The sequence below is a fragment of the Dasypus novemcinctus genome, chromosome 11, assembly GCF_030445035.2.
Source record: "Dasypus novemcinctus isolate mDasNov1 chromosome 11, mDasNov1.1.hap2, whole genome shotgun sequence".
Taxonomy (NCBI): Eukaryota; Metazoa; Chordata; class Mammalia; order Cingulata; family Dasypodidae; genus Dasypus; species Dasypus novemcinctus.
Genome location: NC_080683.1, coordinates 52,266,493 through 52,280,046, shown reverse-complemented (window position 1 = coordinate 52,280,046; position 13,554 = coordinate 52,266,493). Strand labels below are relative to the sequence as shown.

Here is a 13,554-nt window from a genome sequence, read left to right as displayed (position 1 = left end):
TCTCCTTCCCTCCCGCCCCAGTTGTCTGTTCTCTGTGTGTATATTCTGCATGCTCTTCTTTGTTCGCTTCTGTTGTCAGCAGCACGGGAATCTGTGTTTCTTTTTGTTGCATCATCTTGTTGTGTCAGCTCTCCGAGTGTGCGGCACCATTCCTGGGCAGCCTGTACTTTCTTTTCGCGCTGGGTGGCTCTCCTTACGGGGGGCACTCCTTGTGCGTGGGGCTCCCCTATGAGGGAACACCCCTGCGTGGCCCGGCACTCCTTGCGCGCATTAGCACTGTGCATGGGCCAGCTCCACACGGGTCAAGGAGGCCCGGGGTTTGAACCGTGGACCTCCCATGTGGTAGGCGGACGCCCTAACCACTGGGCCAAATTCTCTTCCCGTGAACACACTTTTAATAAAATAAAATGACACACTATGAAAAACCAATTCATAAAATTTATATATGGCCAATAAACATAAAAAATGAACTATATTAGTAATGAAAGACAAATTAAAATAATGATATACTTTTCAGGGGCTTAATCCAGTAAATTAAAGAATTACATTATCCAATTATAGTAAAATAAAGAGTACTAGACTTTGGAAAAGAATGAAAATTGTTACAAGTTTTCCCGAGGGCAGTTTTATAGTGCCATTGAAAAGCCTAAAATTGTACAAATGTGTCAACCCAGCAACTTCATTTCTAAATATTTATTCTGGAAAAAATAAAAGATATACTGAAAATCATATATACTATGATGTTTGCCAGGAAAAATTGGACACACCTTAATATTTAATAGCAGAATTCGCTTAAAAGTTATGTTAAATCTACAAAATAGAATATTATTCTGTTTAAATTCATGGTATTAGATATTTGACATAGATGTTTATGATATTATTTAGTGAGAAAAACATAAAACTTTCAAATTAAACTTTCAAATTATTAAAAAATGTTGGTAGTAATTGTCACAAGGTGAGAGTATTACAGCTGCTTTTTTATTTTCTATTTTTATAATACTTTACAATAAACACTTTTTTTTTTTTTACATTTGTAGTAAAAGTTTTTTGTTTCTCAAAGTTTTTTTAAGTAATCCAGAAGTTAGGAATGGTATATTGAAATTTAATTTATTTTAAAAGAAATACTTTAATGTATATTCTTTCATAAACTTCATCGAAATTTCTACAGGTAATGGAAATGGCTGTTTTTATCTAAAAAAATGCTTGGTGAGCGGATGTGTCTCAAGCAGTTGAATGCCTTCCCCCACATGGGAGGTCCCAGGTTTGGTTCCCGGTGCCTCCTGAAAAAAACAAACAAACAAAAAACAACAAGCAAAACAAACAAGGAAACCAATTCAGGGATGCCAATGTGGCTCAGTGATTGAGTGCCAGCTTCTCATATATGAGGTCCCAAGTTCAATCCCTGACCCTAAGTACCTCAAAAAAAAAAAAAAAAAAAAAAAGCTTTATGAGGTACACACTGCATCTTGAATAGTGCTGTGTATTTTTGGTTGACTCAGCATTTAATGCCCAAGCAAAAATTTCCAAAAGCTTTAATTTCTTATTGTCTCCTTTTGCTGTCTTTTTTCCCGTAACTTCAAAGACTATCCGAGAATGCTTCAGGCAAATGCTTAAGAATTTATTTGCAAATCATTATGAAAAGCAAAGAAAGGAGTAATAAGTTAGGTACCTTATTAAAGTGTTGGTAAATAGATTCCCCCATTTATTTTTTGTTCACAAACATTAAGTCCAGCCTGATTTGCATGTCTTGTACAGTAACACTACAGACATATTTTGATACTGCTAAATGTAAGTGTTTAACTGCTGGATTATTTTTTTAAGTACTATTTTTTAAAAATCTGTTTATAAACACATCGTAGGAGCTATCAAAAAACCTTGAACTGAGTACAAACAGTTTCCAGCGACAGTTGCTTGCTGAGAGGAAAAGGGCAAGTGAGGCTCATGATGAAAATAAAGTCCTTCAAAAGGAGCTACAACGACTATATCACAAATTAAAGGTAAGTACTTTATTTTAAATTCCATTATTTTTCCTTGTAATATTGGATGAAAATTCAATATTTTAAAACAGTAACTGTTACTGATTTTCTAAACTGATATGCTATAATTTACAAATTTCTAATATTGTCTTTGGTACTTAGAAGGAAAAAGTTTTTTATAACTCACTGTAACATGTGCTAAAAGTGAAATATTGACTACAATATTTGGAATGATATAACTGAAATAAAGCTTAAAATCCAGGAAGAAAATTAGGGCAACTAGAGTTTTTCTGCCTCACATAATCCAGTGTTCATGATAGCTTGTTTTTCAAAGTTGTTTCAGATAATGCCCTTCATTTTCAGTGTTTTGTGTTAAAGCAGATGTTCTTAACTCTGTATAGAGGTCATTGAGGGTTGAAATTTTGTGCAAAATTGAGTAGTTATGTGCTATCCTTCATAAATTTCCATTTTGTTAATCAAATTGTCAGAGAGAATCATAGCCCAAAAATGGCTAAGAACATTTGTGTTAAAAAAGACATCTAATTTTTAGCCCATTAGTAATTAAGATCCCACGTTTGAGACTTCCTATCTAAATTCTTTGTCCCTGTGGTTAAGCCTGGAAGGCAGTTAAGATGTACCATGTCTGTCAAGTAGGAGTGGGTAGAAAATAGACTTTGCCCTATTTGCTCTCATTTTCTGGCAGGACATATTGAACATTTAGAGAGAATCATTGCTCCATCCCAACCTAAATGTACTGGAGGCCTTCCTTTGTGTAGTTTGGGAATTATGAAGGGAATCTGAGCCAAGTATATTTCGATTTGGCAAGGAAAGTACAAGTTGACAAGGTGAAGGTTTTGTTTTGTTTTGTTTTAAACTGAGAATCCACATCCTTGGTTAATTGTATTGGGTTTATTTTCAGGAAAAGGAGAGAGAACTTGATATAAAAAACATATATTCTAATCGTCTGCCAAAGTCTTCAAAGAAAGAAAAAGACCTTACACCAAGAAAAAATGGTTAAGTAGCTATTGTTGAAAAAAAAGCATTGTAGTTATTTATTAATAATTTAAAAATTAATTCTGAAGTAGAAGAAGGAGCAAGAAAGAACCTCACTGAAGTAAATTTCAATGTGTTTTTTACAATGTAAATTTACTTATAGTTGATTTTCAGAAATCCTTTCAACTTTCTCAGTTGTTTCCTTGGGAGAGGTTACTAGAATTATGTTTTATATATATTTTTAAAAGTTTTCTTGTTTAAATTTATTTTTTTAACTTTTATGAAAAATTGTAAACATACCCCTAAGTAGAAAGATATAATTAACCTTCACATATGTATCACCTAGCTTTAATAGTTATACACTTTACCAATTTATTTATTCTGTCCACTTTTTTAAAAAAGTATTTTAAAGCAAATCCCATGTACTTCATAATTACTTTGCTAATGTTATACATATCTTTATTTTTAGCAAAAATATAACTTCCCTCTCCTGTAAATTGCAAAAATTTTGAAACAACCTTGCAGTTTAATAGGATTGACCGTCAGAATTGTGCCCAAATCATGTAATTGCCTGTAAATCCTAGAAACAAAAATAATAATAGTGAACATTCATAGAGCTGAGCAAAACATGCATTATCTCATTTAGATGGTGAACATCTACCAGTTGAATTCCGTATTTCTTGCCATTGTTCAACACAAATGGATAAGTTCTTCTTTCATTTTTATGGTAGCCGCATGCCAGAGTGATTTCACAGACCAGTGTACGAAAGGAGTACAAACCAGTGAAGACTTGGAGCTGGGAGGATTTCCTATAGTGCCACAAACTGTTATGTGTTATGAAAACAGATGGGAAGACCCTGAACAACTTACTTTGGTGAGTGTAGTAGCAAGATGATTAGGTACCAAATTCCAGGTTTGAAGTAATTCCTAAAAACACAATATTAAACATTTCTGAAATTTCAGCTCTGCAGCCAGTACTACATCTGTGTGAATATGCAACTAGTCTTTTAAGGAAAAAGAGATAACATCTATGCATTTTATTAAATTTCTTTGGATTGGCTCTTTTAGTTCACATTGCATCTTTCAGATATTTCAGAAATGTTGATTGCAACTTCTGTGTCGGAGGTAAGAAAGGAGACTTTGCCTTCTAAGTTTCTGACATTTTTTTTTTTTTAAGATTTATTTATTTTATTTAATCCCCCCCTCTCCGGGTTGTCTGTTCTCTGTGTCTATTTGCTGTGTCTTGTTTCTTTGTCTGCTTCTGTTGTTGTCAGCGGCATGGGCAGTGTGGGCGGCGCCATTCCTGGGCAGGCTGCACTTTCTTTCGAGCTGGGCGGCTCTCCTTACGGGGCGCACTCCTTGCGCGTGGGGCTCCCCTACGCGGGGCACACCCCTGCGTGGCAGGGCACTCCTTGCGCGCATCAGCACTGCGCATGGGCCAGCTCCCCACGGGTCAAGGAGGCCCGGGGTTTGAACCGTGGACCTCCCATGTGGTAGACGGACGCCCTAACCACTGGGCCAAGTCCGTTTCCCAGTTTCTCACATTTTCTATCCTCAGACAGTCTTGAAAAATCTACATTGCTTTTATGTTTCATAGCAAACTGTAGTAGTTTTCAAATGACTTATTAGAATTTGACTACCTCTAATTTCTTTAGCCTCCTATGTAGGAGAAGTTTACAGTTCAGCTGAATGCTCAACAAGGCAATTGCAGTGGTATTTGACTTTATACCATTCAAATTAGAGTAGAATTCAGGAGGTTAGTGCTGGACCTTCATTGAAAAGAGCTTACATACTGAATCATTGGTCCTTTTCTCTAAGAGGATTTTATCTTTAGTATTTACAGTTCAATGTACAAGGGATCCAGCATATTTTATATAATCTTATATTTTTGTGTCTTGTGTTTCCCAGTGATCCTAAGATCTCTTCTTATGTTATAAAACAGAAAAGATAGTTTGGTTCCCCTCTGTACTCTAGTTTTTTATTTTTTTTATTTTTTTATTTTTTTCATATTTTCATATTACATTTTAGACAAGTTAGCTGGGTCTGCTAAATGTTTCTCCCTATGTTTACACTATCATTGAGATTATAGATCATGTTGATTTGTCTCTTTGAAAATGATAAAGTGGGATAAAAATTGAAAAGTGTTCTTAATTTCAAAAGGATAAAATTTTTCATCCTGGTGTTATTTATGAGATTCAGCAGGAGAAGCAGTTACCTGGTATAGTGAAGGGTGGCACTTTGGAGTCATACCACCATTTAATTCAGTTCTGGTTCTAGCATTTTAGTTATGTGACTTTTTTTATTTTTATTTTTTATTTTTGAAGCAGTTTTAGATTATATAAATGTTATATGGAAAAAATAGGGGATTCCCGTATACCCCACACCCTTCCTCTCCCACTCTTCCCCCATTAACAACATCTTTCATTAGTGTGGTACATTTGTTACAATTGATGAACACATACTGAAACACTGCTACTAATCATGGTCTGTAGTTTACATTATGGTTTACACTTGCACCGCCCAATTTTATACGTTTTGACAAAATGTGTAATGGCTGGTATCTGTCATTGTAATATCATGCAGAAAGATTCCAATGAGTTATGTGACTTCTTGGAGTCTCGACTTCCTTACCTATAAGATGGGGGAATGGGGGGTGGGGCTGGGTTACCTTTGAGGTTGTGGTAAGGGTTAATCAAGTTTATAAAGTTCTAAAGACTGATCCTGTCACTTTCAAAGGCCTCCCAAAATGGCTGTACTATTTAAGGTACAGACTAAGTTGCTATTGCAAAAAGACCCAGAATACAGTGGCTCCAGTAACATACACATTTCCTTCTCTTATGATAGACTGAAGGTCAGTAGGAAGTACAAGATAGGTAGACAACTTCTTTCCATGGTAGTCATCTCTACCTTATTGTTCTACCATCTTAAAGAGTGCAATCCTTCCCCATATGGTTGGAAGTGGTTCACCACTTTTGTGGGAAGGGGGAACAAGGAAGTGGAAGGCAAGCAGCTTTTGTTTTTATATAAATGATCAGAAGTTGTACACATACTTCCACTCATATCCCATTGGTCCTGTCTGGTTGCAAAGGAGGTTAGCAAATGTAGGGTCCAGCTGAGCAACCCTACGCTTTCCAAAATGCAGAGGATTCTGTTACTAAAAGGAAGAAGGAGAAAATGGACCTTAGGGTACAATCCACATCTCTCCTGATAATAGCTTACTGTTATTTTACTTTTATTAAGAAAAATTATCCATACATTCATGTGTGCATACACACATATTTGAAAGGATCCATAAGAAACAAGGAATTTTAAGTTGATAACATTTTTATTTGATTTAAGTATTGTAAAATTAATCAGTTGGAGGCTTTGGGCTAGTATAAACTTGAAAGATGCACTGCAGTTGTCACTGTTAAACCCAACTCACTTGGCCACTATAGTTGGTTAATAGCCTTTTCTGGATAAAAGAATTAAACAGATTTGGGTTACAAAGCAAGGATACTTTTGAAATTTGTTTCTTCAGAATTTTGTGATGAGTATTAACTTTCCTTTCATTATATGGGTTCTGATATGTCTTATAAATACTTTAAGATTTTAGCTAAAATAAGAACTCATCCTCTGTTTCAGAAGCAGCTTTCAAAGCGTGATAACTAGTGACTTACTGGTTTACTAATTGAAAACTTACTTGAATTTTTTGGTAATCATGCATAATGGAAGATAAATTTATGATACTTAAATAGTTTTTTCCCCTTTCCTACATGTGAACTTGAATATAAAAACTGTATAATAGGATCTGAAATCTCAAGAGAGAGATGAGGATGAAGAAGCAGAAATTCTAAATCCTATTTTGGAAAGAGAAGAAAAATTCCTAAAAGATCAAGGACTCCATGTTGTAAAACAGGAGGTTGAGAATGGTAAGAAAAAGAGTTTGTTAAAGCAAAGTGATGAGTCACCATCCCTTGGGAAAGAGTTGGCATCCCCTAATATACTCTTTTACTTGTTAATTGGTAATACAAAAGAAGAAAAGGTTGGTACAATGATAAGGAATAGTATATCAAGAATTACAGAAATTTGAATGAAGTTATTAAGGAAAAAAAATTAAAGACTGTAGCTTATTTACTATATGGATAAGGAATATGGGTAAGTTTCCTTCAGAAAATTCAGATAAAGTGTGGAACTCCGATGAAGGGAAAAAAACATTCTTTGTGTTTTAAGTAAAGCTGGATGAAGAAATGTCTGAAAGATAACCTTCTTTATTGGTTTAGCCAATAAAGAACCAGTGAGGTTCTGAATATATTCCTGTAATTTTCTTTAGTTTTAGTATGAATGAATGTTGTAATATGTTCAACAATTACTTTGATTGTTTGGTGAACCAAGTCACATAATTTCAGATACTGGAAATAAAGTTCAGAAATAAGTTCCTTTCCAATTGGATAAAATGTCTTAAAGGTATAAGGGAGGGTTATCCCAAACTCAGATCTATTGAATTTGTTCTAGTAATTCTAAATAGCTTCTTACAGAGAAATTTTTTTTCTTGAGCCAATGTTAATGAAATATGAAATTATGACCTAATTGTTGCTTAAATTAGCATATATATTTTAACAATGTAACTGTTTAAATAGAAGTTATGTTTACAACACTGTTGGCTAATGCCCAAAGCAATATGCTTTCACATGTTAAACTATAGAACAGAAAATTAGAAGAAGAAAAAAATTAGATATTGCAATTAGTTATAAGTAACAGGAAGAGGTATAATATTACTGAAGATTGCCACTTTTTAAAAATTTCATTTGATTGATTTTTTTTCCTGGAGTCTATATGGAATGATCTCTCATGTCAGTGAGAATGTATACTATTTACTAAAGCTACTGGATTTGTAGTGTTCTTGCATGTATTAATATTTTTATTTTCTCATTTGGAAATAATTTCAGAATTATAGAAAAGTGGCAAGATTAGCCAAAGAACCATTTTAGAATAAGTTGTGGATGAACTTTGAAGACATCATGTCGCATAAATAAGACAGACTCAAAAGGACAAATATTGTATAATCTCACTGATTTGAAATAATTTGAGTAAGCAAACTCCTAGAGTCAGAATCAACAATTGAATGGGATGAGTGGGGATAGGGAATAGGAAGTTAAGGCTTAAATTTTACAGGGTTTGTATTTGGAATGATGGAAATGTTTGGTAATGGAGGATGGTGGTGATGGTAGCACAACATTGTGAGTGTAATTAATAGCACTAAAAAGTACATGTATATGAATGTGATTAAAAGGGGAAATGTTAGATTGTATAGATGGTAACAGAATAAATTTTTTTTTAAATCCATGGAGCTGCACGACACAGTGAACTGTAAGTTAAACCATGGACTACAGTTAAAAGTACAATTATAAAAATGTGCTATTATCAATTTTGTAACAAATGTTCTAAATGAATGCAAGGTGTTAGTTATAGAGTGGTGCATGGAAATCCTGTGTTTCATACATGATTGTTCTGTAAACCACAACTTTTCTAAAAAAGGGGTAAAAAAGTACATTGTATACCTCATGCCCCACATTCTTAAATAGTTCCATGTGTATTTCCCCAAAACAAGGGTATTCTCTTCTAGAACTACAATATAGTTATCAACTTCAAGAAATTTAACTTTGAGACACTCATTTATCTAATGTGCTGTCCATATTACAGTTTTGTCAGTTGACACAATCATGTCCTTTGTAGAATTTTTTTTTCTTTCATTTTCCCCCCCACATGGTAATGAATTGCATTTAGTTGACATAGCTCTTCAGTCTCCTTTAATGTGAAACAACTTTTGGTCCATTGTATTTTGTGAGATCAACATTCGTGATGCATACCGCCCTATTTTTTTAAATAGAATGTTCTTCATTTGGAGTTTATTTGAAGTTTTCTCTGAACTAGGTTTAAATTATGCATCTTCTGTTGGAAGACCATCTAAATGATATTCCCTTTTCAGGATATGACTTCCAAAGATTTAATTTACTTTTTAAAAGTCCATCCACCCCACCACCTACCATTTAGTTGCACAGCTCTATTTTAGCCATTTAAAATAGGCGGAGAAACTGCTTCCTCACCCCTATCTTGAAGAACAGTTTTTTTTCAAATAAATATGAAACATTGATGCAATACGTATTAAATATGCTCTCTTGGAATCCCAGAATATAAAAAATAGAAATGAGGTTTATATTATTATCCATCCTCACTGTATTTATAGTACCCAAATTAAATAAAGACTATTTATAAAAGCTGTTAGTTTGAGTTATCCTATTTAAAAATATTGACTGCTATAAAATCCTATTTTTAATATTTGATTTTGTACAGAATGGGAAAGAGAAGACTTTGAGAAAAGGCAAAAAGAAAATACGTTTTTGTTGGAGGGAGAAAAACCAGAGGTGGAAACTGGAAGATACCAAATAGAAATGTACCAAACTCAAAAATTTAAAGAAGAGGAAGAAGAAAGACTGAAGAGAGAAATGCTACTTGCTAAACTGAATGAGATTAATAGAGAACTCCAAGATTCTCGGAACCTGAAATGCCCTCTTCTTCCATTGTTACCTGATTTGGAATCAAAACTGGGCTCCCCAGTGAAAAGCCCTAAAACATACATGCTCTCTGAATCCTCAGAGAGATTATTTAATGGGCATCCATTACAAGACATTGGTTTATTAACTGCAAAAGGAGAGGGTCAGAATCCAAGAGATATTAGAAGCCCCCTCTCTCCAAGTGAGTTTGCATTTGGTAGCTATGTGCCTTCATTTGCAAAAACATCAGGGAAGTCAAATCCCTTTAGCCAAAAAAGTGGCCTTTTAGATTTCCAAAGAAACAGTATGGAAAAACTTAGTAAAGACAATGTAGATTTAATTACAAGAAAAGAGAAAAAAGCTAATCTGATGGAACAGCTGTTTGGTGCCAGTGGCAGCAGCACCATTTCCTCTAAAAGCAGTGACCCAAATTCTCTGGCTACCAGCAGAGGTGACTTTGACCCTCTAAATTTTCTCCCTGGGGATAAAAGCAGCAGAGGCAGAGAACAAGAAGAAGATGATGACTTTTTCCTCAGCGAAGGAAGAAGTTTTAATCCAAATAGACATCGATTAAAACCTGCAAACAGCAGACCAGCAGTAAAAGCAGTTGATTCTGTAGAAGATGAAATCGAAGAAGTAGCTCTGAGATGACTGACTAGAGTATATATTTTTTTCCAATTGTAAATATTAAACTATTTTAATACAGTATTTATTATAAACATTTAGACTTTAATGTTAGTATTAATAAGTCCTTATTAAGGAGTAATTTTTCATAGTAAACTACAGTGCAAAGTTTAAAAGATAGGTCATATCTGTGCCACATAGCTAGTCTGCCAAGAGTTAAAGAGGCTCTTTTAAATGAAACCAGAAATAGAGGGATATCTTACTTGGATTTGACTTTTTACTTTCAAATATGTTTTACCTCTTAAACAAGCTCATTGGGAAGCTTTATTCCATTAGAGGTCATATTCGTGTCCTACTTTTATCCCTATTTATATTTTTGGTCATATCTTTACTGAACTAATACAGTCTTAATGGAAATTAAGAGAAAAAGACTTCCTGTTGGGAAGTGTAGCTCCCAGGTGATGGAGAAAGTGCTTTTTAGGAGTCCTGTCCTTTGTGGATAGGAGTGTGGGAGTCCCTGTCTTGCCTGGTAAGGCAGAGGCACTCTTTAAGTAATAGCAGTGACAACACTGGAATTTCCCGTAACTTTGGAAGTACCCACAGTTAAACCTTACTCATTCCTCAATTACAAGTCTCATTAAATCACTAATGTACAGCTGTGGCGGCTATTAGGTTGACTTCAGAAGACATTTGTCTGTTTGCATGGACAATTCCCCAGTCCTGGCTCCTGGAGGGTTTAGTACAGTGTAATCAGTAATTCTCTTCCTGTTCTCCTATAATCTTTATATATCCATAACTGGGTGTGAGATTTCATACCAACTATAAGGAATAGAAGAAATTTCATCCCAATATAGAAAGATTCTCAACCCAATTATGTTTCCAGAATAATGTAATTTGGAAATTTTAATATGTGCTTTTTAAGAACTTACCCTCAAACCAAGGAGACAACAATAGTGTAATACTATTGGATTTAAAGGGCTAATTTTAAAGCAATCTTGTATGAAAGTCTTTTAGAGGTGGGGCTTCTGCTTAGCTGAGTATGGTAGATGGTTTTCTATTGTATTGCATTGATCATTTTTTTGGCTCTTTGTAGTTCACTTCAGCTATAAAGGAATGATGACCTTGGACTATGTTGGGTATGATTAGCCTTTGAGAAGTAGTAATATGCCACCAACCAAGGAGAAAGCACTGTTAAAATGAAGCGTGGTGGAAATAGTATGTCAGGGGAAGAATAAAAAATTTAAATGGGCACTTATTCTAAAGTGAGTCTCTATTTTCAGGAATTTTTTTTACTGCAAATTGTTCATAGTTTGATTTCTGTTGCCAAGCATATATTCTGATGATGAGACTGGAATTACTATTTTATCTTGAATTCTTATAAACATTTATTGTTGAAAAATAATATTTCATAACTATTTGACAAGACTTATCTGGTTAAGTCTCTAATTAAAAGATGTATCACTTATCATCTTCTAAAATTGTGTTCCTGTCATTTATTGGGAACAGAACAGAATCCCCCCAAAGTGCTGAACTATATTAAAAATTTTTCTTAATAAAGAGATTTTTGTGTTTGATATAAATAAGATTTAGTATTCTACAAATCATTCTATGCATGAAACTATTATTATAATGCAGTTCTTGATAAAATATAATTATTATGTAATGTTAATTTTGTTCATAGCTATTTTTTCTACCAAAAGTAGTCTAATTTTTAGCTTGCTTTGTTTTAAATGATTTTTTAAAGCCTTTAAAAAAGATTTATATAGGGTCATTTACAGTAATCTCTTGCGTTTTCTAACTTGATGTTTCCTTATCTCTTTAACTAAATGCAACAAGACAGAATTTTAAAAATTAAACCTAAAATTAAATTAAGTCATAGGCTTAAAAGCATTATGGTGTTAAGCATTGCAATTGGAGATTAATATGTATAGGACAGTTTTTCTTTATGAACAAAACCTTAGAGGGTGAATCGATTTTTTTCTAAGCATCAAGTTAAATTTGTTATTTGTATTCAGAACTCTTATTAATAAAAGTTAAAAACATATTATGACTCTTTATTTGAGTGATACCTTAGGCTACTTGTAGTGGAGACAGAAACCACAGGGTTAATTTTATTTCATTATTCACATTTTTTCTTCTTTTGCCTGTCTAGTATTTTTAGGTGAAAAAGAATTTGAAATAGAATTTTGGTTGAATTTGCCCTAAAACAGGTTAGAAAGAATGTTAGTCCTATCAGATAATTATAGTTTTAATTAATCCTTTCATCCTTGATGGCATATTTTGCTAATAATAATAATAAAAGAGATGGCAGTAAGGAGGATTAAGTATTCCTGAAATAAAAACAAACTTATTTCATGACTGACTTGCTGCCTTTCTTATGCTCCTCTCCATCTCACTTTGAGACACACTAAACTTCTGGTCTCCCTAATTGAGTGTTAGTTGGATAGAGCATGCAAATCTCCCTGTTGAAAAGAGGAAGAGAACTTTATATTATGGTGACCATATAGAATTTTAGGACTAAAGAAGATATAGTAAATTGTCAAAAGACCTGCCTTTTCATTTTAAAGCTTTTTACCTAATCCACAATAAATGTTCCTGTTTATGTTTAAGTTCCCCTTTTATATCATTTGAAAGAGCACTCCCTTTATGAAACCATGTTTATTTTATTCCTTAAATATTTATTGAGTGCTTCCTGGGTACAGGAGCCTTGCATTCCATTAGGTGCCAGGAGAGTGGGGTGAGTAAGACAGATCTGGCCCCTGCACACATGGAGGGCAGCATCAAAAACTGGATGAAGAACAGAGTTGAGTTGGACTTCATATGGTTCCATAACAGCCTTCCCACCCACTCCCTGTGTATCCTTAGACTACAACTTCCTCAGTTGTTACTGGGTCTCATACTACTTCTTACAATATTTCTTAAGGTTGTTATAAGGAGTAAGTGAAATACTTAGGTTAAACTTGGCAGAGTATCTGCCACATTACAAACACTCAGTAAACATTAGCTCTTATAAGCAAATTATGAATTTCTTTTAGGAATAATTGAAAGACAATATAAAGTGAAGGTATATCCATATAGCACATTGACACTATACTCCTTAGAAGGTATAAGCAGAAAAAACTTCTAAAACTGAATTAGCTATCACAAAACATCACGCTAAATATGTTGTGCCTCTTAGGCCTGTACTTAGAATTTTCCTTAATTTATTCAGCGTTAAATGTGAAGTAAGCATGATGAGCTTGTTTCCTAATTCACAGAAGAGTAAAACTAATCTTTGGAAAGATTTTCTGAAGAAGGTTCAGTGCTAACAGTAGAGGAGAGAGTTGAGGGTCTCAGAGCAGAGAATACAAAATCCAGAAAAATATATGACTTCATTATTGCATAATGTGACAGTTTGTATCCTGGTTCTCCCTCAATGTCCGAGTTTA

At 33.9% G+C, this 13,554-nt stretch overlaps 1 protein-coding gene across 3 annotated transcripts in view; it reads left to right on the top strand.

The window, feature by feature from the left end:
- The window catches only part of LCA5 (lebercilin LCA5), a 40,501-nt gene extending 28,331 nt beyond the window's left edge, over positions 1-12,170 (top strand). For all 3 annotated transcript variants that reach the window (XM_004450580.4, XM_012522243.3, XM_004450579.5), the window contains 5 exons: positions 1,860-1,997; positions 2,896-2,989; positions 3,701-3,843; positions 6,757-6,880; positions 9,303-12,170. In XM_004450580.4, the coding sequence (XP_004450637.1) occupies positions 1,860-1,997; positions 2,896-2,989; positions 3,701-3,843; positions 6,757-6,880; positions 9,303-10,153 (1,350 nt within the window). In that variant the 3' untranslated portion in view covers positions 10,154-12,170. The remainder of the gene's footprint in view (positions 1-1,859; positions 1,998-2,895; positions 2,990-3,700; positions 3,844-6,756; positions 6,881-9,302) is intronic.
- The last annotated feature ends 1,384 nt before the right edge of the window (positions 12,171-13,554 follow it).